The sequence below is a fragment of the Chelon labrosus genome (assembly GCF_963514085.1).
Source record: "Chelon labrosus genome assembly, chromosome: 9".
NCBI lineage: Eukaryota > Metazoa > Chordata > Actinopteri > Mugiliformes > Mugilidae > Chelon > Chelon labrosus.
Window position 1 is genome coordinate 15,937,420 of NC_140359.1, and position 24,558 is coordinate 15,961,977.

At 44.8% G+C, this 24,558-nt stretch overlaps 2 protein-coding genes across 2 annotated transcripts in view; both read left to right on the forward strand.

Moving 5' to 3' along the window:
- The first annotated feature begins 1,445 nt into the window (after nucleotides 1-1,445).
- rasl10a (RAS-like, family 10, member A) lies at nucleotides 1,446-14,287 on the forward strand. Its single transcript, XM_084550785.1, has 3 exons — nucleotides 1,446-1,802; nucleotides 11,628-11,752; nucleotides 13,926-14,287. Exons 1-3 carry the CDS (start codon nucleotides 1,587-1,589, stop codon nucleotides 14,194-14,196), a joined length of 612 nt encoding a protein of 203 aa, XP_084406911.1. The 5' UTR covers nucleotides 1,446-1,586; the 3' UTR covers nucleotides 14,197-14,287.
- Nucleotides 14,288-17,607: 3,320 nt separating this feature from the next.
- osbp2b (oxysterol binding protein 2b) overlaps nucleotides 17,608-24,558 on the forward strand; it is a gene marked incomplete at its 5' end in the record, with an annotated part of 43,482 nt that continues 36,531 nt past the window's right edge. The window contains 2 exons of the mRNA XM_084551664.1: nucleotides 17,608-17,765; nucleotides 23,985-24,193. Of these exons, the coding sequence (XP_084407790.1) occupies nucleotides 17,608-17,765; nucleotides 23,985-24,193 (367 nt within the window). The remainder of the gene's footprint in view (nucleotides 17,766-23,984; nucleotides 24,194-24,558) is intronic.

The window sequence follows — 24,558 nt, forward strand, 5'->3', positions numbered from 1 at the left end:
CTATGCAAACGTTTGCCCGCTGTGTTGCCATTTTTCAAAGCATTTTAAATTCTTTTGAATTGCCGGCCTTGTTTAAAATCTCTTCCTTCGACATGGCGTTTAATTTTTTTGTTATTTTTAGATATAAAACCATGACAACTTCTTCCTTTGCCATTGTCTCAACATGTCTCGCTAGAAGATCACAGTGACAGGACAAGGATTAACACCAGCCCTTGGAAATTGACTGAATAATCTCTAAACCTCTGAATTCATTATGGATATGCACAGTCCTTCCTAGAAAGCATCGGCCTATACTCAGTGTTACAAGCTCGTCTTCAGTTTTTCTGAGGGACCATAAAAATGTTTGCTCCATTGTGAGCCGCTGTCATCCAGCAGTGATGGATGGCACACATTGTCCCTGCCCTGCCCTGGAGAGGACCCTGGCTAGTAATAAGTCACCTCAGAGATAAGATGCCCTTTCTTCCTCCACTCCTCCATGACCATCACACTGAGGTAATGTACAGTGTGTTTGTGTGTTCTTGTTTTTATCACATTCTGGGGCCCAACCTCTTGTGGAGCACTAACATTTTTCTGGCTCCAGCAACTTATTGACGGATACAACCTGTTAATATTTGGGTTCAGGGTAAGCTAAGGTTAGGGTAGGAGCCTGGGGAATGCATTGTGTCAAAGATAGAAACCTGCGTGCATGTGTTTGTGTGTGTGGCCTGTTCCTTTGCCATCTATTTTGCGGCGTATGAGAGCTCAAAGCTTTCACACGCCTTGCGCACGACATGATCCTATTGGACGAGACGGGCAGAGGATATTGCAAGTGATGGGAGAGAGGGAGAGAGAGATCCTGTCTTTTCAGCAGCAGGCACACAACGCTCGTTAATAGACTCCAGATGCCTTCACAGAAAACGCGCGTCTGCAGGCTGTGTGGGTCGCCTCCTCTTTCTCGAAGCACATAGATGCGCGGCGATCTTCCTGCTGTCGAAAAAAAAACAAAAACGAGAATATTATGGGTTTGCATCCCGTTTCGGAACACGTGGAGGGCTTATTTACGAGCCTGGCGGCTGTGCGCCCGTCCTCCCTGTGATGGAGGAGCGCGACGGTGGTGCATCGGTGGAATTGAGTGAGAGGTGCAGAGGAGACAATCAATGAAGACACCGAGAGCTCCTGCGCGTTTGGGCAAGGTCAGACACTAGCCCGGAAAAGATTATGCCCATGCGGGGACAACGACAGCAAGGACGGACTTTGACGCTTCCTTTCTGGGGACGAGGTTGCCCGGGTATGTCCCCCGAAAACCAAGAGTTTCTCTTCTCTGCGTTGGCTCGCAGTGTGATGAGGGTTTATTTTTGACAATCTGCAAGCCGCGCCGCTTCTTTCTTCTCCCCCTCACCTTGGAGATAAAGTTTTTCGATTCGCGTCCTGATCCACGCAGCCGGAGCCGGTCTTGAGGTGATCTAGGGGCTGCTGGTGTAAAAAGGAGGGGTGGGTGCCAGCGGTGGATTGAATTCCGCCACAAACACAGCGGCGGCCAGCTGTTGTTTCTGGACGGTCACATCTGCCGTCGTCGCTGTCCATGGTGCTGAACTCGAGCTCCAGGAATGGTGGAGACGCTGAGTATCGCAGTCATCGGCGCTCCCGGAGTGGGGAAAACTTCTATAATCCGCCAGTTCATCTATAACGATTTCTCGGAGGTGTACACGCCGACCCGGACCAGATATGTGTACAGACCCTCCGCCATACTGAACGGCAACATGTATGAGCTGAAGATTTTGGACGTCCCGCCAATCTCCTCCTTTCCATCGAGCTCCAGTCAGGTATCACGTCCCAGCACTTAGACAGATGTTTTCCCCTCTGAAAGATTAAACTTAATCTCAGAGGGGTTTATGTAACTGATCCGTCCTCTGATTGCCCGAATCCACATCTCATTTATTTAAAGCCTGTTTCTTAAAGGCAGAACACCAAATGTATTTTTTCTCCTACTATCAGATGCCCCTGGTCTACTAGTTGCTATGGAGACCCAGATGACTTAAAACCTTAGAGCTTCACTTTCACATTGTAAACTCTCTTTCTTTCAGCCCCCTCACAGGGAAGGGATGCCAACTTGTTATTAATCATAAGATGTCTTTTTACACTTGTAGCTGAAATCAGTACCCAGAGTCAGGTAAACTCAGATGCGTTGAGTGAATCAGGTCGGTCGGTTTGTTGAATCTGTGCATCTGCAGCCACGTCCACCGCACCTGGTCAAAGTCCCCGTTTAAAAATAGAACCGGCTGCCCTTTTATTCAAGGTCAAAGGTCACATGCCATGCCTCATTAGTTGGAGACACGTCTGATTGCAGGATCAGTGCAGTTTTTTTTTTTAAAATAAATAAAATGCACCAGTAACTCCAAATGTTGATGGATTGCAGTCACTGCACCAGAGAAGACTGATAGCTTTGGTTTCTTGGCTGGATTTCTTCTATTTTTTTTATCTTTTTAAATTATTACTTTAAGGAGGGATTCACATTTTCTCAGTCTCTCTATAGATAGGTGTCAAAGCCACCGTCCTGTGTAAAAACAAACCCTTTAATTGAGCAGAATCAGCCAAAAATAAGGCTTCAACCGTCAGAATTAGTCTCACCGCTTTGTACTAATCCCTACATCCTGTCTTTGTGCGACTGTTCCTCCAGTGTGGCAATACAAAGAGAGAATTTGTGGAGTATTTAAAAGGATATTTTGGAAGAAAGACGCTTGATTTGTCTTACGCAGGCGGGTCCTGCTTTGAATTAACCTCAAAGAAACTTTAAATCATGTTTTTGCACAGAGTCAGAAGCGTGTACTTTATTAGGGAGCAACTTTTCCAATATGGACGTATGAGAGCTGCTTTAAATTAAAAAAAAGATCCTCAAATCCTTGTTAAATTCTTCCTGATCTCTTTACCAGCTTACAAGGTGCTGGATTTAGTGTGTGCATATAAGAGTGAACGCTGCTTGGGCCTTGAAACACTCCAAGTCTCTGTTGATTCGAGGAGTGCGTCTGACTCCTGTCTGTTGCAGCCTCACTGTAGACGCTGTGACGTTTTCACGATAGACATCTCCAAGGTCACCACAGCACCAAGATGTCGACTTCTGCCTCTGCTGCTGAACGTTTCCCTCCCAAGAACAGCTGTGCTTATCCGCACGGACGAGGCGCCGCTGAGAAAATGAGATCAGACAACGGAAAAAAAATCTCCTTGAACCAGAGGCCTCCCAAAGCTCAGAGAGCCTGGCGTTAACACAGAAAACATCTGACAGGCGGGCTGAGGGGCCAAGAGCGATCAACCTGTCAGAGCTCTACTACTAGACTAAACATTTTATCGTGAGGTGTTGAAAGGTCTACAGAGTGCTTCATTGTTTCCTGCCCACAGAGACCCTCCGTAAAGACAGGAGGGTTTTATTTTTTTCAGCTAAATGGTGCTTAACCCCCATTAGGGAGCCAGCTGGTAGGTGTGAGCAGAAAGCAAGAATAAGACAAGATGCATCTCATGAGTTTAAGTGTGGGAGTGTGTGTGTGTGTGTGTGTGTGTCCCAGAGGTTGAGTCACATGTGAAAGCTTTTCATCACACGCCGCTTTCATCATTTCATATCATATCGTGTCGTACCGCGTGAACGTTTCAGGCTAATTTTAGAGCAGAGTGAGAAGGCTTCTGATTATTGGGGTCCTTTTGTGGAAAGGTGTGCAGGCAGAGAAAACCATTAGCTGAGTGCAGCCTCAGTGTTCCTATCAGACAGATTTATGGTCACCCATTCGAGGAGGAGCGACCCTGAGAGAGGGCCCTCTGGACCTTCTCTGCTCATTCTCAGAGCCCACGCTCCTGCTTTGTCTGGCGACGTCCTTGTTGCCCAGCGAGAGCACTGACAAGGCGACGGGCAATGTTGACTCGCTGCCCTCTGCTGCGTTTTACCCCTTTCGGCCAGGGAGAAATGTAAATCAGGTCAGCGGACATAAGTAGTTGCAGCACTGAAAGGCCTGATTGAAATTTACTTGCTGTGCACAGCAAATTGAATTAAAGCGCAGTTGCCCGTTTAGAAGACCGCCGGGGATAGAAGCCCAACAAAGGAGAGGGCAGGGATTTGCTGCAGTCAATTAGGAAGTTTGCACAGAGTTTAATGGACGCCGTGGAAAGCAAGGGTTACCAAATGAGGTTTGATAATGTCCTATGAAATTTGTGATGATGAACAAGCCGCGGAATAGAGTGAGTCAGTACGCCTCCAAGCCGATGCAGTTTGGCAATCTCTCCTCAATTCAGATTACGCTCATAAAGGAGAGATGTTCCGTCAGGCAACTTGTGACCTCGTTTCAACCATATAGACAACTATTTTTACCCTTTTCCCGCGCTGGAGACGTGCAAGATTTAAACGATTTTTACTGCGATGGTGTAATGATTTGTTTGCGCAGCGGTGTGCGTCTGTCGGTGGCTGATAGTACTGCTTTCAGAGAGCATCTGTCACAGTGTGTCAATAGGGCGAGATGGCAGATGGATTTAAGCGCGACAGAAGATTCAGGATGGATTTTCTTCTTCTTGTTGTTCTTTTTTTTTTTTTTTTAAATTCGTCTCACCATGATATATCTTCCCTGACTTCCTCCCACACGAAATGCTCCCTCTCCCTTTCCTGCCTTCTCTGCACATTTCTCTCAGTTATCGCCGCTGTCGATACTTCTCGTGGAAACAGCGAGGAAACGATTGATTTTCATGTCACACACTGTGTCACTTCGACTCTCGCAGATGCAGCAGGAGTGTGTCTGCGTCCGGTAAACAGCGCATGAGATTTACAAATCAGTGAAGTGTGCTGATATCATTTTATTTTTTACTTAATTTTAATTTTACTTAAAACTAAATGCAAGTCAGGCAATGACTATAAATATACACATGTAAATAATGTAAATGTTTTCAGAACATCAATATTTAATGATTATATAACACTTTTTTTGCTATATGCACTCAGTTTATCAGGTAGGGTTCAACTGCTCTTTCATGCATGTATCTTATCAGCCAATCAAATGGGAGCAACTCAACAGCTTTAGGCATGTAGACCTGGACAAGACAGCCTGCTGAAGTAGAAACTGAGCATCCGAACGGGGAAGAATGGTGATTTTGTGACCTTGAATGCGGCACATGGCTGCTCTGAGCATTTCAGAAACTGCTGATCTAATGGGATTTTTATGCACGACCATCACCGGGGTTCTAAAAATCCAGTGAGCGGCAGTTCTTTAAATGAAAATTCCTTATTGATGCCAGAGGTCAGAGGGTAATGGCCAGACTGATTTGAGCTGATTGGAAGACAACGGTAACGCCAATAACCACTTGTTAGAGATCATCTCCAAACACACAACATGTCGATCCTTGGAGAAGCTACAGAGGACTGCAGTGCCACTCATGTCAGCTAAGAACAAGAAACTGATGCTACAATTCGCAAGGGATGCACAAAACTGGACAACGGAAGATTGGAAAAACACTGCCTGGTCTGACGAGTCTTGATTTCTGCTCGGTAGGGTCAGAATTTGGCGTACAAAAACTCAACAGCATGGATCCATCCTTGCATTTGTCAGTAGTTCAGGCGGTTGAGGCTGGTGGTATAACGGTATAACGGTATAACATTTAAGCTATACACATCTGATTCTACGGGCCCCGTAGAATCAGATGTGTATAGCTTAAATGCCACAACCATGAGTAGTCTTGCTGACCATGTCCATGCCTTTATGACCACAGTGTACCCATCTTCTCCCGTGTCATGTCCCTAACCAGCTTCTTGAACATGAATTCACTTTACTCTTTATGGCCTCCACAGTCACTAGATCTCAATCCAACAGAGGACCTTTGGGATGTGGCAGAACCTGTGATTTGTGTTGTGGATGTTCAGCCGACGAATCTGCGGCGACCGTGTCATTATGAGTCAAACTCTTCAAGGAATGTCTCCATCACTTTTATTTAATCAATGCCAAGAAGAATCAAGGCATTTCTTAAGACTAAAAGGGGGCCAGACCCGGTACTAGCAGCCAGAGATAAGCTACGCAAGAAAGCTGAGGCAGTACCACCTTCCTGGGTCTATGTGTGTGGCAAAATCTGCCGTCCACTACCTCATCCATTAACAAAAAATACGCTCTGTATTTAAATATGTGCTAACAAAGAGAGTAATGACATGTTAATCAATAAGCTTAATTGATAGATAAGTGGATAGATGAATGGATTTCAAAAGCTGTCCATCTTTGTGCTAAACTAGGATTAGTTAAGCTAAGCTAACTGGCACCTGGTTGAAGCTTCACATCTCGCGGGCAGCAGATACGATATCAGTCTTCTTGTCTAACTCTCCTCCAGTGTATGCCACTAATTGTTAAACTATCCTTTTAAAGTGGTGTCAACTTGTGTAAAGTCCTCGTCAGCCCTTGTGTTAAAACCTGAGTACCCACATATGATCCTTATAAAAGTGTTTCCCTATGACTATCCTCTTGATATTATCTCATATAAGGAGAATTAAACAAAAGAGCGATACAACCTACTGATTTTAATGGTTTTCCCGGTATAGGTCACCATTGACTAATGGGAGTTTTATCCCCAGGGGACGCCGTAGATTTTAATTACATATGAGCCACCTTGACCTATGTATGACACGACTGTAATTGCTCAGCACCCCACCACCCCCCCGAGTCAGGCTACTCCCTCCTGTGCTTGAGCATCGATCCATCACAACCACTCTTAACTGTTAAGCTGCATCCCCCCCGATATCAGGAGACAGCTTTGCCATAATCTGCTGAAAACTGACCACGGCCCGCGGTTGTCAGGGAAACATGTTCTGTTTGGCTCTTGCGGGGAGAAGATGCTCTTTTTCTGCACCGTGGCAAGAAGACCGACTTGAGGATTCAGACGGTGGCACCACACTTCACGTTCACGCTCCCACAAGCGCACTCTCACATCCAGCAAGCGCACACAAATAAACATGCCCACACAGGAATTTTGCGTTCATCTGATTTCCTCTCGTCCGCTGTGAATTGGCGCACCTTGTCTTGGCTTAATATCTTTGTCTTGCCGGCGTTTCTTGTTTGGGTTTGGCAAAGAAGTGTTTCTGATTCAAGCCCCTCCTCCACATTTAAAAACAGGACTTGGATGACAAAGAGATATGAGATGAGAACACAAGCTGCTATTTTTAGCCCAAGGGATGTGAGGATGCAACTGAAGCCACTGTGTGCCTCTCACATCGTCAGCTGCCTTAATTACCAGTAAAGGGAGAGCTGTTATGATATGCTTTGCTATGACACTGAACATATCATGTTTATTATGCAATTTGATTTGGACTCTTTATAGAAGCAACAAGAATAAATTGCAATATAAATCAAAAAGCATTTACATGTACCACCCACCTAGACCGGTCCAGGCACCCCCACCCCATAGCAATGACACTCCTTGATGGCAGCAGCCATCCACAGCAGGATGCAGAATGACACACACACACACAAAAACGGTTTAGAACATCACAAGGTGTTGACCTGGCCTCCAAATTCACTACATCCCAAACTGATCAAGTATCTGTGGGATGACGCACAGAGGCCCCTCCCCTCAACCCAATGGACCCAAAGACCCCAACTAACAATATTCTGTTGCCAGACACCACAGGACACCCTCAGACAGAAGGCCCATGTCCATTCTCTCATGAGTCACAGCTGTTTTGGAGGCACAAGGGAGACCTACACAATATTAGGCAGGTGGTCATAATGTTAAGCCTGATCGGTGTGTGTGTGTGTGTATGTAGAACTTCTTTATATATACATATATATATATATATATATAATTACCCTTAATCACCAAGTTTTTATAGCTCAGTCTTTCACTTTTAATGACAGTGATCTCCTTGCCACATGTTCATCTCTGCGTCTGATCAGGCTCATTACCTTCCTGCTGATGGGTGAGGCTGTTTCTTCCTCTCGACGCAAGCCCGCAAATACCCTCTTCCGCACTGAAAGGAGGCAAATTATTCCTCACAGATGTGTTACCATTACGCTGATCATCGCCTGCTCCTTTAGCCCATCACAAGTTATCAGTTGATCTTCACTGTGCAGATTGGTTGCGGCTACTAGGGTTAATTTCTGTATCATATTTCCCCTAACCTCAGCAGCGGCGTACTTAAAAATTTCATATTATTATTTCAAGCTATTGCAAGGAGCTAAAAATTGTGAAAACAACTTTTGACACTCTGGCAAATCAATCGGCACTGCACAGACACGCATGGCGTTAGCTTGCATGCTAATTAGGAGCATAACAATTAAAGGAGGTGTGACGATCAGCACTTTGATATGTGAGTTTTCAAAGCGATGCAATAGAACAAACAGGGCTCTGAAGGGGCCACATCGTCTGTGCCCCGGGGTTCAGGTGCATCAGCCAAATGCATCAAGCAGAACTGCTTTGAAAATCATGGCAGCATGTGATAAAATAAACCGCCTCAGAAGAGTCTGTGGTCAAAAATAGAAGTGCTTTGAAATACTTTCCAGTAAAGTGGTTACATCCCCCTACCCCCACAAAAAACAAAACAAAAAAACAAGAAAAAAACAGACACAAATACACAGTTTCAACTTGGCCTCATAAGTGGAAATTTTCGTTAAGGTCCGATTTCATGATTGAGACGCCAGTATTTTCATAAATTGTGGAGGTGGATGATAAGTTGGTATTGTTATTTAGTTGATTTCTTAATTTTTCCACAGTATATCTAAGAATTTTGATATTGCAGATGGCCTCATCCTTTCATTATGGCTTTGCATTTCCTAGATTAAGTTACCTGGTCATTATCTAGCTAATTCGTTACCAACAGTTGCCCAGCAGCGGTGTTCTCACAACTCACGGCTGACAACTCCGCTTGAACGCCGACCACTTTGTGTTTATGCCTTTCCGTGTTATAATTACGAGCTCATGAGTCCCGTTAGAGGGTCACTTCACCGTGACCGCAAGACAAGAGGCAAACCAGGACGGGGTTGTCAAACTCGTTGTAGTTCAGCGGCCACACTGAGGCCCAGTCTGTGGATGTCAACCAGTAACATAACGGCAATGTGGGTGCTGTTTTCTTTTTGCTACTCTTACTAAAATGGTGGGAAAATTACTAATAGCAGTTACTGAAAGATTAATGTCTTCTATGTAATTTTCGCACATTGCAAATTCATGCCACGGGCCAGATTAGACTGTCTGTGCTGTGTATTGACTGCATAAATTTGTCCCTTATGGGCTACAGGACGCCCCCCTGTGTTACGTGTTGTAAGTAAGTCACGTGTTAAGAATCTTTCTTCCGGAGTTGAGAAGCAATACGTGCACACCTGCAATTCTCCTTGGTCTCCCGTTTCTTCATTATTAGTTGTAGTACAAAACAATGTAGTAAACAACAGTCTGGGGCGCTGGTTTTGGCCCGCATGGTCTACATCCCTGAACTAGGACACACTGTACTGTAATCTTTGCAGCTACGCTCCTTTTTGTTCTATTATTGAGCTTTAAATGTGCTGGAAGGCAGATTTTGTTACCTTTAGAGTAAAGCTAGCTGTGTTCCCCGTTGTCTTTGTGCTGAGCAAATGGTTTCAAGTTCATGAGAGCGGTTTCGTTCTTCTCGTTTCATTCAAAGCAACAAAAGTGACTGTGATGGAACTGAATTGAATTGAACTGAATTGAATTGAAGGCCTTTCTGTGTGGAATTTGCATGTTCTCCCTGTGTCTGCGTGGGTTCTCTCCGGGTACTCGGGCTTCCAGAGGACAGGCGGTTACAGAAAATGAAAGAATGAATGAATGAAGGCAGTCTCGGAGACCCTTCATTAGCAGCGCGCAGGAACACCAGAGGTTATGTTGACATCCTCGCTGCTCATCCCTTGATCAGCCTTTTTCAACGCTCTCTCGGGCCTGCATTTGTTTTCTCATTTCCCTCCCTCAGCTGATATTTTTTTCCTCTCCCCCCGCCGTTCCTCTATTTTCAATCTCCCTCTTTTATCAGATCAAATGTTTATAAATTCATTGCATGCCGTTGGAGGCGGGAAGGGTGGCGGTGGCGAGCTTTTGAGAGCTCAGGGCGGCTCAGCATGAATAATGGGATGGGTCAAACGTGTTTCTGTTGAACCAAATGTCTGCCAGTAAGGTGCAAATGTACCCACTTGTGCTGTGCGGATTAATTACACTTAGAAACGTGTTAGGTAACGTCGCTGTTTGCTACACTGCATGTACTCTGCATCACAAGTTTACCAAGCAGTGAAAAACATTAAGCGAGAGAATGTGTTCCCTTTTCTTCTCCTTGGCTGAAGGCTGTGTGTTTGCTTGTCTCAAACCTCTTTCATTGTCCTTGAACAGGTGTATCTAGGAGACCATGCAGTGCCTTCTGCTGGGCGATCGTCCTGTTTGATGACTTTGCGCTAGGCTGTGAGACTCTGAGGGCCTCGCCGGCTCTAGGAATTCACTGACTCTGCATTTTTTTAATGGCAGACGCGGGCAAACTGTGACACTGAGACAGAGAGCTTTAGAATAAGTACAGAAACACATGCTGTTTAGCTAGCAGCCCTCTGCTATTATTATATTCTGTATGTATATGCATTATGCTAGCTGGTGCCTGACGTGCTTTGAGCTAAATCCTAGCATTGGCGTGCTAGCGTACTCACAATTACTGACAGTGACGATGCTTAGTAGTCAATAATAAAGTATATATTTAGTGCCTTAGCAAGCTAATATTAGCTAGTTAGTTCCACAAGGAGTATAAATAGCCGAAGCTGATATAGACTTATCTGTAATTTTGAAGGGAATTCGTCATAAAATTCACAACAACACAGTCTCTTTTTAATGAGCCTTTTCATTCAGAACAAAATATAACCTCATGCTGGTACTGGAGGCCATGTCAGTGTCTTGTGTTCCCTAGTTTAATGCTTTGCTAACACACATTAACTCCAGGGGTGCACTGTACCAATAGGACTGTCGAACCAAGCAACTGTTTGGGTGATCAAAATGAAAATGAGGGCCCCCAGATGGCTATTAGCATATTTTGCCATGACAACCAACTATAAAACCCCCTTAAACCTATGAAGGCAACAGTCCAAATCCCCCCCACCCTTATGGCCACCTTCTAGCTACCATATGGTAGATTTCACTATGTTGGACTGCCAGTGTTCAGTAACTTTGCCTTGGGTGCTTATTAACAGAGCTGGTGCAATGAAGCGACATCTCAGGGGGTCGCACAAGTATGTCTGTGCCTGTGGCCCCCCCAGGATCAAGGATCCCCATTGATTAGCCCTTCTCTTTTACATTTGGGTCAACTTTGACGCATTTACAGTTAAAATGTTCTATAAATATTCTCCTTTTTTTGTTGGGAGCTTTAATAAGCAGCTACATAAACACAACAAAACCGATGGCTCCCATTTATTTTTTTTATTATGGTTTCTCGAAAATGTTGACATCTGTGTTCCTGGTCCAATCTGACGCACCAGATAATATTAAAAGGGGCGCTTCTGTCGATAAACTCTTACCAAGACTTCTCTCAAACCTGCTCAGATTCCAACTCCTAACACTATCCACATACCACCTTTAATTGCTATAGAGCTGGTGAACATAGGACTAAATCTCTAGGTCATACTTATTGACTGCATATTTCTGTTTTTCTCTCTTTGTCTTTCCGTTAGGAGTGGCTGGATTTGCGCTGCAGAGGTGTCCGCAACGCCAACGCTTACATCCTGGTGTACGACATCTGCTGCGTGGAGAGCTTTGAATATGTCAAAATGATCAGACAGCAGATAGTAGAGCACAGGTACGGCCAACCACGCACTCTCAGGCGGCGAGACAGTTGCAGACAGCTTGTTAACCCTCAGTGGTGATTTCTAATCAAATCAGCTTGTCACCCGTCCTGAGACAGCATGCAATTTCACAGCCTGCCACAAAGCCATGCAATTACATGATTGTGACAGTGATATTTAGTCTGCTCGTGGCGATATCTTTTAATTTAGCACACTCCTCCCTGTGTCCTGTGACAGTTTAGTAATGACATTTGATTTTGGCGTTGCTGTATGACAGCCCCCTGAAAAATGACAAGTGATTTAATGTTTATTCTGAGGATGTTTCTACTTTTAACGGACATGCATGGTCCTACAGTATATATGAGGACCAAGCCTTAGTGCGAAAAAGGACCAGTTACAAATCATCACCTGCTCTGTCATCTGTGCTACTGGTAAACCTGCATATATTTACATATAGAAAGGTGCACTGAGTGGTCTCATTTGTTTGCTGTGTTGTACATGACCAAGTTGCATCTGCACAGTTCATTGCAGCTCCTAATATGTAGCCATTGTTTATGGCCCAAGACAGAAACCCATTATCCCCAGCAGCTGGGGAAGGGAGGCCTAATGCAAAAGAAGTAAAAATGGGAGAAATGTGCAACCATAGGACAAAGATTTGACGTCAGGCTGGAGGACAAAAAAGAAATATCAGAGAGGCGGATGCAGAATATAAACACAAACTGTGAGAAATTGAGGCTTGAAGAGTAGATGTCAGCTATAACAATAACAAAATACATGGTTCCACAGCCCTCTGCTCCAAACCTGAACAAGTTTATTTTTATACGCTGTTTTTCCAGCTGTCGACTGTGAAGCATACTTTCTGTTCAGTGAGGCTTGTGTCCCACCATCATTTCTGCACAGTTTCCTCCAATTCTCACAGAAGGATGTGTTATGTCCCCGGGGATAGACCAGGGGATGATACAGTAACAGTGAAGGTAACCAGGAGGAAAGAGACAAAGAAGCCTCAATGAAGAACAAAAGGTGCCGTTATTAGTTTACAGTGCTAAACTCCCTCTTCACACGGACAGATGCATCAGATCACCTCCAGCCTGCTGCACCCGGAGGCACACGAGAGAAACAATTGCACACACAAAACCCCTGCAGAGGCACTCACTGCACGTTACAAGATTTATGTACACTCGCTCACACGTATACACGGTACATCTCATTCTGTAAAAACACCGAGCTGACGCGCTAGGAGATATTTTTTAAGTCTGTTGTGGGGGGTTAGGGTGTGAGCGCAGCCTGTGAAAAGGAAAAAAGTAAAATGATTTATGCGATGTCTTTGTCAAATCCACCTTTTAGGAAATTCATCTCAAAATTTGCACTGAACATCTCTCTCTCTCGTTCTCCAAGTCTTCCTCTCTGTCAAGCTATCCGTCCATCTGTCAAGGCGGACGTGCAGATATGCATATGTATGCGAGTACTTGACAGAAAATGAGACACGATGTACTGTAACTAAAAAAAAAAAAAAAAAAAACATTTATTCATTATAAGAGGAAGAGACAAACTGTCAACGCAGCGGCTTTAACAGTCTATACGCCATTATTCGGGCTGACATTGAGCTCAGCAAGTCAGCGGATGTCTTGTGCTCACTGCTGCTTCCAGTTACATAATGTACCTGGAGAAGTGCTCAGTGAATTCACCTTGAATCCCTTGCTGTTTTAATTATTTATATCCTAATGTTATAATTTTTCATTTTTTAAAAAAAATTCTATTTTGATCCCATCTGAGCAGTTACAAAAACTCATTGTTAGATTTTTTTTATTTTTTTTATAATCCAATTCAGTATTTTACCCAGTAACGCTTTTTTTTCATGGTGTTGTTTTTTAATTACAGTGTCAGATGGGAATTCTAACAACCAAATGTTAGTCCAAATGGTTGGAATTTATGACAGATTCAAGTCATGAGCCACAAATGTAAACCTATCTCCGGCCTGCCATGTATTTTCATGCTCACTGATGCTGTGAACCAGTCACTGCAGAGTGTGGTGGGAGGCCCCTCGAGCCTGTGAGTTCTAATCCTCCAGTCCGCCCCCACACATCTCTGAAGGAAGGCAAAGCTACACAGAGACAACCACTTTGACAAACACCAAGATGATAACTGTGCCTTTTGAAATGAACCATTTTCTTTCTCACGCGCCTGCAGGGAAGGCAGCAGCAGCGAGGTGCCAATCTTGGTGGTGGGGAACAAGAGAGATTTGCAGCGGCAGCGCTTCATGCCTCGCAGGGCGGTGTCAGTCCTGGTGAAGAAGACCTGGAAGTGTGGCTATGTGGAGTGCTCTGCCAAGTTTAACTGGCACGTAATCCTGCTCTTCAAAGAGCTGCTGGGCATTGCTGTAGCTCGGGGCATGCGCCAGAACCACACCTCCATCCGTCTGCAGGGAGCGTTACAGAGGAATCGCTGCACCATCATGTGACCACGAGGGCTACCTCCACCCCTCTCAACTCAGGAGTGGAGCGGCAGTGGGGAAAAGGACTCTTTATCTAAATGGCTGGAAAAATACCCTGTGGCCTCCTGCTTTACTGAGCTGATTTTTCATAATGAGGTTTAGTAGACTCTTGCGCTGTAAAAGACACTAAAGTATCACACATGGTCATCCAACCACTTCCTAGTCAAATTCTGGCAGTCGTACAGAAACATGGAAGATGGAATAGCAGGAAGCAGGTGAAAACCAATACAGTTAGTAAAGCACAGGTGTTTATTTTCACATCGGTTAAACATTTCATGCTGTGCTTCCGAAAATAACACAGCCACAGTTCTGTAGCTGGGCCTGTCTGAATGGAAGCTGTGTTTATGAGACTCAAAACGGAGAGGCAGCAATATCATCCAGTCTTCCTTTTGAATTTGTCACATTCAGAAAGGTCAATGTCAGAGGCCCATACAGTACCTGACATTTTGATTTATTTGAGGTTAATGGCCTTTGAAATAACATAAAGCAAAAATATTCATTGCTGCGGTGATTATCTTGAAATGTACATAAATAGGTAGGATTAAATGGTGTTTCATTTTAGATTCTCAGAAGTAGCCTGCATTTTATTTTGTTTTTTTATTCTCCTGTCCCTATTATAAACTTGGCCCGCGGCAAAAGATGAAGGATGTTTTAAGGCTTGCAGCAGAAAATACTGCAGTCCCTTATCATCGCGACGTACTGTAGGACTTTAATCTGCACCCACCCCTCACTCAGTGTCTGTTTCTGATGAATACATTAAATCCAGGGAACTGGGGACCTGCAGGAGGCTGCAGAGCCTGGAACGAGAACCAGTACACCGCACTGGTTGTTTGTGTGAGAGAGAGAGGCAGGTACGATAGCTGACATTCAGGCCAGTAAACGACAGACACAGCAAGATAAAAGACAGATGCTGAAGCTTTGTATTAGAAAAGAGCAATAAAATCCCACGGGGATGTCCTGACTGACCACAGTATTATATTAAAAAGGCCTCACATACAGCAGATGTAATCCACTTGCGCTCAGATATATTGCAGAAATGAGGAAGCCGAACTCAGTGAACTAACTCACTGAGTTCTGCTGCCTCCCGAAACGCCCCACATGTGCACCACAGATACAAAACCATCAGTAAATCTTTCATATCAGTTTCTGAAAACTATCTAATTGGTAATATTGTGAGATTAACAGTTGCTTTTGCATTTGATTAGGCATAGGTACTTTGTGAATATAGGTCTGCACTCCAAGTAAGCAGACCTATTGTACTGTATATAAGAGTGATTCATGGAGTAATTGACTTGCATGCTTTTGTTGGTAGAGCCAACGAGTCAGGGTTTAATTGCACTGATGTGAAAATGTGATATTGTGTTTAATTTTTTGTAATACATGGATCTGCGTGGAGTGAATGTGGTCGTTTTTCACTGGCATGTGAGAGCACAATGACGCTCATGAATTCTCTCCGAGACGTAGTGTTGAACCCCTCAGTCGGGGCAGATGGCTGTGTTAGTTTTATTTTTTGTTTCGTCCGTTTTTTCTCGTAAAAAATATTTAAAAAAAAAAAAAAGAGGAGAAATATGTAGCAGAGATACATTAGAAAGCAACTGTGTGTAGCATGAGTTCTCATCGGTTTGTTTGTGCGTGCATTTTCAAATAAAAAGGGCTACAGTTTTTTATCAGAGACGTCGCTTGTATGTATTTTTATGGTGTTAGTACTGTGAGTGATTTTTTTGTCTTTTGACACATGATGAATGATTAAATGCATCTGAGAACAGCAACCTTGCTCTGTTCACTCTTCAGTCGCGCCACGCCACGTTAAGATCATTTTGACAACATTGCCATCTTGTGGTAAACTGATGTTATCAGGCGCCAAATCGGAGGCAGTAAACAATCTGATAGCATCTTCCAGTTATCGGACATTTGCTTTTTATGTGATCTCGATTCCATTCATCAAAAGTGGATCATTATCTGGTGATCTCCCTTGAGTTTTGACCTACTTTCATTTCAGGGGGGCAGACTAATGATGACACTAATCAGTGTGTAAACTAATTAATTAATTAATTGAGTAATTATGTCTGCCCTGCTGCATGTGTAGTGGTTGATAGTGGGTCAAAAGACGATGGGTAGCCTATTGCCTCCAAATTTCCAAGTATCAGTATGTATTTGTTTAGATTAACCACATATTTCTTATGCGATATGCTCCCAGTATGCACAATATAAACTAAAGTAATGAAGTGAACAAAAACAAAACAACTTCAGATCATTTTAGTATTTAGTAATAATACAGGAAACTAGAATAGGCTATGGCTCTGGGGGGTCTGAGGCCTGGGGTCAGTTGCCTGCTCTGAGGGTAATTAGGTTATGCAATCAGGGGCGATCCTAAGTTCTGAGGGGCCCAAGGCAATGACACACATGTTTTATCCCCCAAGTCCAAATAAGGGAATCTGTCATGGGGTAGAAAATAGGAGGGCCCAAGGGATTGTCGATGCACTTGAGGGCCTTCGTAGATTTAAGGAGGCTTAAGATTGTCATTGCAAATCATGCTATAAGGCAGCCAACTGGGGCCCAAACTTGGTTTGCGTGTCCTGACAGTGTACCCTTGCATGTAATTAATTTGTGACCCCAAATTAGAGCTCAAATCAAATGCAGGCGTGTGATCTGTTACTCTGTGCCACTTACTGTATATCTAGACTTGGACTTAACCACAGTAGGAAAAGCAGAGGTGGATAACATTAATGGTTAACTCAGTACCATTAAGCCATCTTTAATACACCTGTGCTTTGTCAAAATGTCTGCTGTGAAATATATATATATGTGTGTCCAACTCTGTGTCCTCACTTTTCTGGTATCAGGTGTGAAATCTGGGGCCAAACCGCATGTCAAATGTTTAGGAATGTTTAGATAACAACATCACGTGGTGCAGGTCTGAATCCTAGACTTTATTTAATAGAGCGGTCATTCCCATTCAGCCCACCGCGCGCTAATGGCCAGGTTAGCGGCCGCTCCCTCTTAAAAGAGCTGCCACAGACGGTTTGGCACTGTCGCCATGGAAATCATTTGCAGTTTGGGGACAGCCTTATCGGATTGCATGGAGGCTGTGTGAGGAGTTTCCTTTCTACCCAGCCCAGCTCTGTGCTGTGAATCCTCTGCAGTCTGCATCAGCAAAGTGTCTTGGCATCACTTCTCGTCCTTCCTCCAGTGTCCGCTCCGGCGTCATGTGAAAGGGGCTCACGGTGGTTTCTGTCGCCCCAGACTGGACCCTCTCCCGTCAGGCTCATTCGTCAGTGCCGACCTCCTCGCCCCGGTAGTCCCGGTGGGATAGTGTCCCTGTCTCCGCTGCTGCCCCTCGGTTCACCCAGCGCTCTTTGGCGTGCGGCGGAGCGGAGGATGAGCGAGCAAGGGAAGGGCTCGGCATCCGCCTCCACCTCGGCCCCGGCACCAGGGTCGGATACTTACAAAGGCTGGCTTTTTAAATGGACCAACTACTTGAAAGGGTACCAGCGGCGGTGGTTTGTCCTCAGCAATGGCCTGCTTTCATATTACAGGTAAACACTGCCGACGCAGGGTGCATGAGCTCTCAAAATAAACGCAGCTTGGGCGCACGGCGACTCGTATTTCGGTGTCAGCGCATCATTACAGCTGGCTGCCTCAGCTGGTTAGCAGCAGCAGGCTAAAGCTAGCTGTCAAATGGACAGTCAGCTGTCTGTTTACTTCAGGGTGACGGCGACAAAGCCTTCAACTTTAACTCAGTGTGGGGTGCTTAAACGCAGCAACAAGGGCAGACGCACGCATCTCAGAAAGCATTTTACTTTGAATTAATAAAATAACAAGAGTGTTAGAGAGGGGACCGACGTGAGCTAGCAAACTAAGCTAGCCAGGCTAGAGATCCAGCTGTCCGCTCCTCTCTGATACTACACCATGCCCTGATCTTTTAATGTGTACTCAGTACTCTCTAAGCCCCAGTTATTTCCCGTTGTGTCAATGTCACTGTTTCAAAATGCCCACTTCTCGTCCCTGTCATATTCCTTTGCGGGGTGTATCTGTATCCATTGCATTAGCTCGCGTCACTGAGCCAAGCTACTCAATATGACCACTGTAATGAGATAGGTCGCAAAAAGATGGTCGCTATCATTCTCATTGTGCCCTCACCCTTCACACAGTTGCTGGCTGTGAGCTAACGTTAGCTGAACAACAGCCTGTAACACCTGTGGCTCAGGTGCTTCTCGCAGGGGGAGTCAAGTTCCCTCAGGTGTGGGTGTTCAGGATCATAAAGTATGTCTGGGTGGTTTTCCTTCAGTTCGCGATCAGCACACAGTGGTCATCTATGTTGTACAGCTTCACGAAGGTCTGATTAGATAAGCACCGATCAGCCGTAACATTATGACCACAGGTGAAGTAAATAACATTGACCATCTTGTGACAATTCAATGTTCTGCTGAGAAACTTTTGGACCTGGCATTCATGTGGATGCTACTTAGACATGTACCACACACCTAGACTAGACCAGACACCTCCACCCCATAGCAATGACACTCCTTGATGGCAGCAGCCATCCCCAGTAGGATGCAGCATGACACAGGAACACACACAAAAACGGTTTAGGAACAACTCAAAAAAACATGAAAAACAGCACAAGGTGTTGACCTGGCCTCCAAATTCCCTAGATCCCAAACTGATCAAGTATCTGTGGGATGCACTGCAACAAGTCTGATCCTCAGAGGCCCCTCTCCTCAACCCATAGGACCCAAAGCCCCCCACTAACAATATTCTGTTGACAGACACCACAGGACACCCTCAGTCCATTCTCTGATGAGTCACAGCTGTTTTGGAGGGGCAAGGAAGACCTACACAATATTAGGAAAGTGGTCATAATGTTATGCCTGATCGGTGTAAATCATAGCAGTAACTTGACTCCAGGCTTGATTACTTTTCTGCTAAATTACAATTCTTGTTAAGACAAATCAACAAACAGATCACAGTTTATTTTGTGTCAGTTTAATGTTAACAGGTGAATTAACTGTCCCCTGGTCTAACCTGAGGAGGTTCAGTCTTGACCTTTGGAACAGCACGTGTGATAAAATAATAAAAACGTCACTTTGTAGCATTTTTCTGCAGCTTTCACCAGAGTCAGCTCATTTTCTGTTATGTGGTTAACTGGCTATTATCTTGACACACAAAATCTTGACACTTTTTGTTGCTGTAATTGCTTGACTCTGGCATGTTTAACCTCTTGGCTTTCTTCCACTTAACTGCTTTTGTCGACAGTGAAATAATAAATGTTTTATTTCCTTAAAGGTGCCCACTGTGCCTTTGGTTTTGATGTAAGTGTAACACTGATGCCAACGTGTTTATGTCCATTGAATTAACAAACATAAAAGAACGATCTTGTGTTACACTTAAGTGAATTGGCTGCAACAGTTGTTGATCCGGTCTGAGCCAGTTTCCTTAATTAAATGCTTCTCAGCAGAATGAAGCTGTGCCCGATGGAGTTGACCTTCCACTGTTAGTCAAAAGTTGTGACTGAATGCCTTCACAAATCACAAATGATTAAATAAACCCCTCTAACCTCTCGCTTAAAGTGTTAATGCAAACTGTAATTGCTTGCAGTGATAAAAATAATGTGACACTAAGCTTATCCCTAAAGGATAATTGTCTTTTCGCGTGTCATCTTTCATTGGGAAGTTAAGAGTGCTAAATGAAGCATGAAGGAGTTCATTGCCTTGTTTAAATGATGTTTCTCCAGAGTGTGTCTGCGTCTGGGACCTCTGACTGTGGGGCAAAGGTCTGACTCATGACGCTTCCCTGCAGCTCCCTCAGACATAAATGCAAAATACATTTGCAGATTAAGCAGGGAACATTTTTTGTTTGCGCTTGCAGAAATCTGATCAAAACCCATTTTTGGTTCATCTCATCCCATCCTGTTCTAGAGTCGCACCAAATCTCCTGCACTTTCTCAGGCAGCCTAATGGTCAGCAAAGTTTTATTTGATAGAGAGCTATGGCTGCCTGCGTTCCAGGTGAAAGGATGCCTGTTGCCTGTTGCCTCTACCCTCTAATAATAGTCCATTATGTTGTAAGGTGACTGCTGTCCCTGAAGTAAAGGTAGCCCGTCGACATCCGAGCACAGAGGCAGTGAAGCGCACGAGTTGTCCCCTCCACTGATGTCTTCCTGGCAGACCACATTGTGTTTCTGACTTCAGGCTTTGTGTGCCTCTGCGTGCGCCTTCTCAGCCTGACAATCCGCTCTTCTATTGTGAGTGAAGTAAAAGGGAAACAGTCAGACAGCGTTAATTAACGTGTCTTCATTGTGTGCCAACTGAAAATTGTGTGGCATGTCAGTTGTACACTTCCTGCACCGCGTTTATGTTCCACTATCTTTGCCCTTCGATTCTAAAGGACAGATAAACATACAAATATTTTAAGTACTGCTCCGGCTCAGTATTTTAATAATACTGACATTTACAGCTGCTTCTTGTACTTTAACATTGCTGGTACCTTTAGTGTCTTTAAAATGAAGACCCAAAAGACAAACGGTCCTTTTTTTAAGGATTCATTTCGGATCAACCCGTGATATTTTATAACCCATTAAACTCTGTCACGATAAGATGAACTTTAAAGCCTGTCAAGCCCGACGTTCATTGATCAAGTTGTTTGGTTTCCTGTGTTCATTATTTGTTTGCCCTTTTTAAAAGCCTGTTTTATATTTCTGATAAATCAATAGCGACCACAGTGACATGCCATTTAGCGGTCTACTCAATAACCCAAGGCTTCACTTTGATTCCTAAAGCCTCCTCTTGTCGAAGCAGAGAGAAGGCTTAGTTCACTAACCTGGAGCTCGGGAGCCAATGGAGCGTAATCAATGCTGCGACTCCGTGGACGGACTAACACACTCAGCACTTGCGCCTGTTAAATTGTAATGAGTTTTATAAAGATTCAGCGTTGCATTTGTTATTGATTACTTCTGGCTCTGACGCTGCAAGGTTTGGCTGTCTTTTACTCCACATCAGCTTTGTGTCTTCCCCCTTTTCAGCTCAAATCACGCAAAGAGCCTCATTGTGCTGCACAAGACATATAACAAGACCTTTGTCCTCCCTCTCTCACTAAACTCGTTTAATTTTTAATTTCTTAATTGACTTTTCCTCACAGCTTTAATACTCTCAGCACTACTTATTCACCTCCTAACGTAAATCCGGCTTGGTGTGTTAGGGAAGATTACAGGGCATTAAAGCTTTGAGTGCCATTGGAGCTGCCATATCAGTGAATCCGGCCTTGTCTTTCATAGTAGACTAGGCTTTTCATGTTTCCTTCTCAGCTGCAGGAGAGTAACTAGATAGTGTCAGTTTAAGTCTTCCCAGGGGGTTCTGCGCCGTCTGTGTCCCTTTGGAGAGTCGGGTTATGGTGTTGCTGCTTGCACACTCGAGTCCTGGGTGCAGGGAGGCGGACAAGGAGAGCCAGCCTTGGGTTCAGCTGGAGGGTGGAGCCTGGCATGAATAGTGTTTACTAGACCGGCACATCAGCAGAGTAGCTGCTGTGATCTAATATTTTTATGGTCTCTCCGTTAGCCTTAGCACCAGGCTGCAGAGTGTGTGCCTGGAAAAAGTGTCTCAGCTCGCATGTCCGGGTCTGTTTTTATGTGAAAGTGAGAGTCGTATTAAACAGAGCAGGGAGTCCGGCCACGTTCTCAACATCTCATTGTTTCAGTCTTTCAGCAGGTCATGTCATCCTGTCCATTTTTTCAGCATCACTGCTTAGGTTTCCCGGTCTTATGTTTCTTTTCTGTCTTCAGCATGCCACACTCCCCAGCGTTTCCTTGGCTCTCTCCCTCCATGTCTTGTGATATTACAGCCCACAGCCACAACAAAGCCTCTCTACATTCTCATGCTCGGGGTACTGAGTCTTTTTCTTTTTTTTTCTTTGCCTGTCTGTGTTTGTCGCTTCATGCTTATGGCCGTCTCTTCTGTGTTGTTCACCGGTTGTTGTTCTGTCATTACATGCTCCAGATCGGTGGATTTGTGTTTTATGAGGATATGTGCACAGGGGACTGACAGGTAAAGCACTGCAATTCTCACCAGACCCTGGCTCAGCTCGACTTGCAGCACCCCTCTCAAGTCCTCAGCTGCACCTCACGCACCTTTACAGACTCCTCTACTAGTGCCTTAATGTCCATGTAGTCCTTTTCCCTCTTTCCCAGCTTTTGTAGAATTTCATGGCCTTTGCATGGCCTCAGCCCCCTACAGGGCTGAAGTGATCGCTGTGGATCTCATCTTACTTATCAGCAGCACATTCAGTTTGTTGACCCACTTCCATCCAGGACTCTGTGGCTGAGCTCGGCTGGTTTGAGGTTGGAAACGGGGCTGTTCAGGATCCCTGCCCGCTCTCTGCACTGCTGCGCATGGCCCCAGTGCGGTGTTGTCTGCACAACTGATGTGCACCGAGTGCCAGCGGAAGAGTGGTACACTGAAACGCTTGTTCTGGATTGGCATTATAACAAGACTTGACTTCAGCCAGAGTAGAAGCCGTGTGAGGGAAGGCACAGCCTGGCAGAACTTATAAATACACTTCAACATCTGACTCAATAAGGCAGCAACCACCTTGTTAGTGTCAACTAAGACTGGAGCTGGTGGAGAGGTTTAGAGCTGCTGAGATGCAGCTGCTTGTGGCAGTGAGGGCTCACTGAGGATGGATGAATGGACACTAGCACCCACAGATAAATCCACATGACTGCATGGCTGCATGCTTCCAAGTGGCTGTTTCCTAGGGTATGGACGGGCAAACATGTGACAGGGAGGGCTGAGGATATGTTTGTTTCATATGATACAACGTCCACGCATAAGCAGTGTGACTGGAGCATATGATTTTGCTGATTAGTCGCTGCCCTCTGCTTGAGCCTGCTAATCAGCAGTCTGTGGCCGGACTGAAATCCTGCTCTCCCAGAAACATGAGGGTCCGTCCGTGCCCTACAGCTTAGCTTGCGCCTGGCTGGGACAAAATGTGAGCCAGTCAGCTTTCCACCACAGAAAAAAAAATGAAATGTTTCTGTAGATTTTTTCCTTTTTCCTTTAATGCAATTGCAGTAACATTAACCTTATTTAATAACTTGACTGAAAACTTTGTTTACTGAAAAAATATTTATGCTTTTGTTAAAGACACAGTGCATATAGTCACCTAGCCCTTGCTCTTTGTCCTAATCTCTGCCCCTGCAGCTTTGGCTCTGTCTCCCTACTATCGCTCTCCCGTTTGTTACCACCTCTCACACTCTGTTCTCTCTTTGTTCACACTGTTATTCATTGTTTGGTTGTGTTCACTACAGAGGTTTGCCTCCACACAATGGCCTTGTTATCTACAATTTGTGGCCCACTGAATGTGCAACAGTTGGTCTTAGTGGAGGCCACCGGCATTTCAGCACATTCAGAGCAGGGCAGGCCTGTCGCGCTGAGTGAATCAGAGGTTCAGACTATCCCGTTTCTTTCACATTAGCTAATGCAGATTTAGGTTTCTTGAATGGGTGTGCTTCAGAGATGTGTGGGTTCAGTGAAATGTCCAGGTAATTACACTTTTGCAGCCGTCTCTCTCTTTATCCCCCTGCTTGTGCTGAATGGCCATAGGAATGTCTGACGCATTATCCTACCTGCAACCTTGCTGAATTATGTGAATAATTTGCATTATTGTGTTTTTGACTGTTGAACAAATGACTTTTGGTAATGGCAATGAGCTCATACCTAAGACCAGTGTCTTCAGGTTTTTCTGCCTGATGTTTTCTTGCAGAACACAGGCAGAGATGGCCCACACGTGTCGTGGAACAATAAACTTGGCCACAGCACACATCGACACAGAGGACGCCTGCAATATTGTCCTGAGCAGCGGCGGACGCACTTACCACCTGAAGGCTAGCACAGAAGTGGAGCGACAGCGATGGGTGACGGCGCTGGAGTTGGCCAAAGCCAAAGCCATCCGCATGATGAACGATCAGTCAGGTAAGGGCAGCTGCAGCAGGCAGCTTCTTATGTGGAAAATGTAATCTCCACAACATGCTGTTTGTACTAGAAGCGCAATCTGCAGGGGTGTAATACAGCCGTGAGTCACAGGTGCAAGATGTTAATGGTCAGAATCCATCCTCGATAAATAAAGGCTGGGTTGATATGGTCTGAGTAAACATACTAGTGTGTGTTTATCTTAGGTGAAAGGTGTGTTCGTATTCAGGACAGTTCTTAGGCCTGCCTAGATATTTGGATATATTTGTTTTTCCTCCAGCCGATGGTCTCCAGTGTCCTCTGCAATTTGATATTCAGCACAGCTGTTGTTGCCGCTCACACCTTTTCTTTAATGTAATTCACGTTCC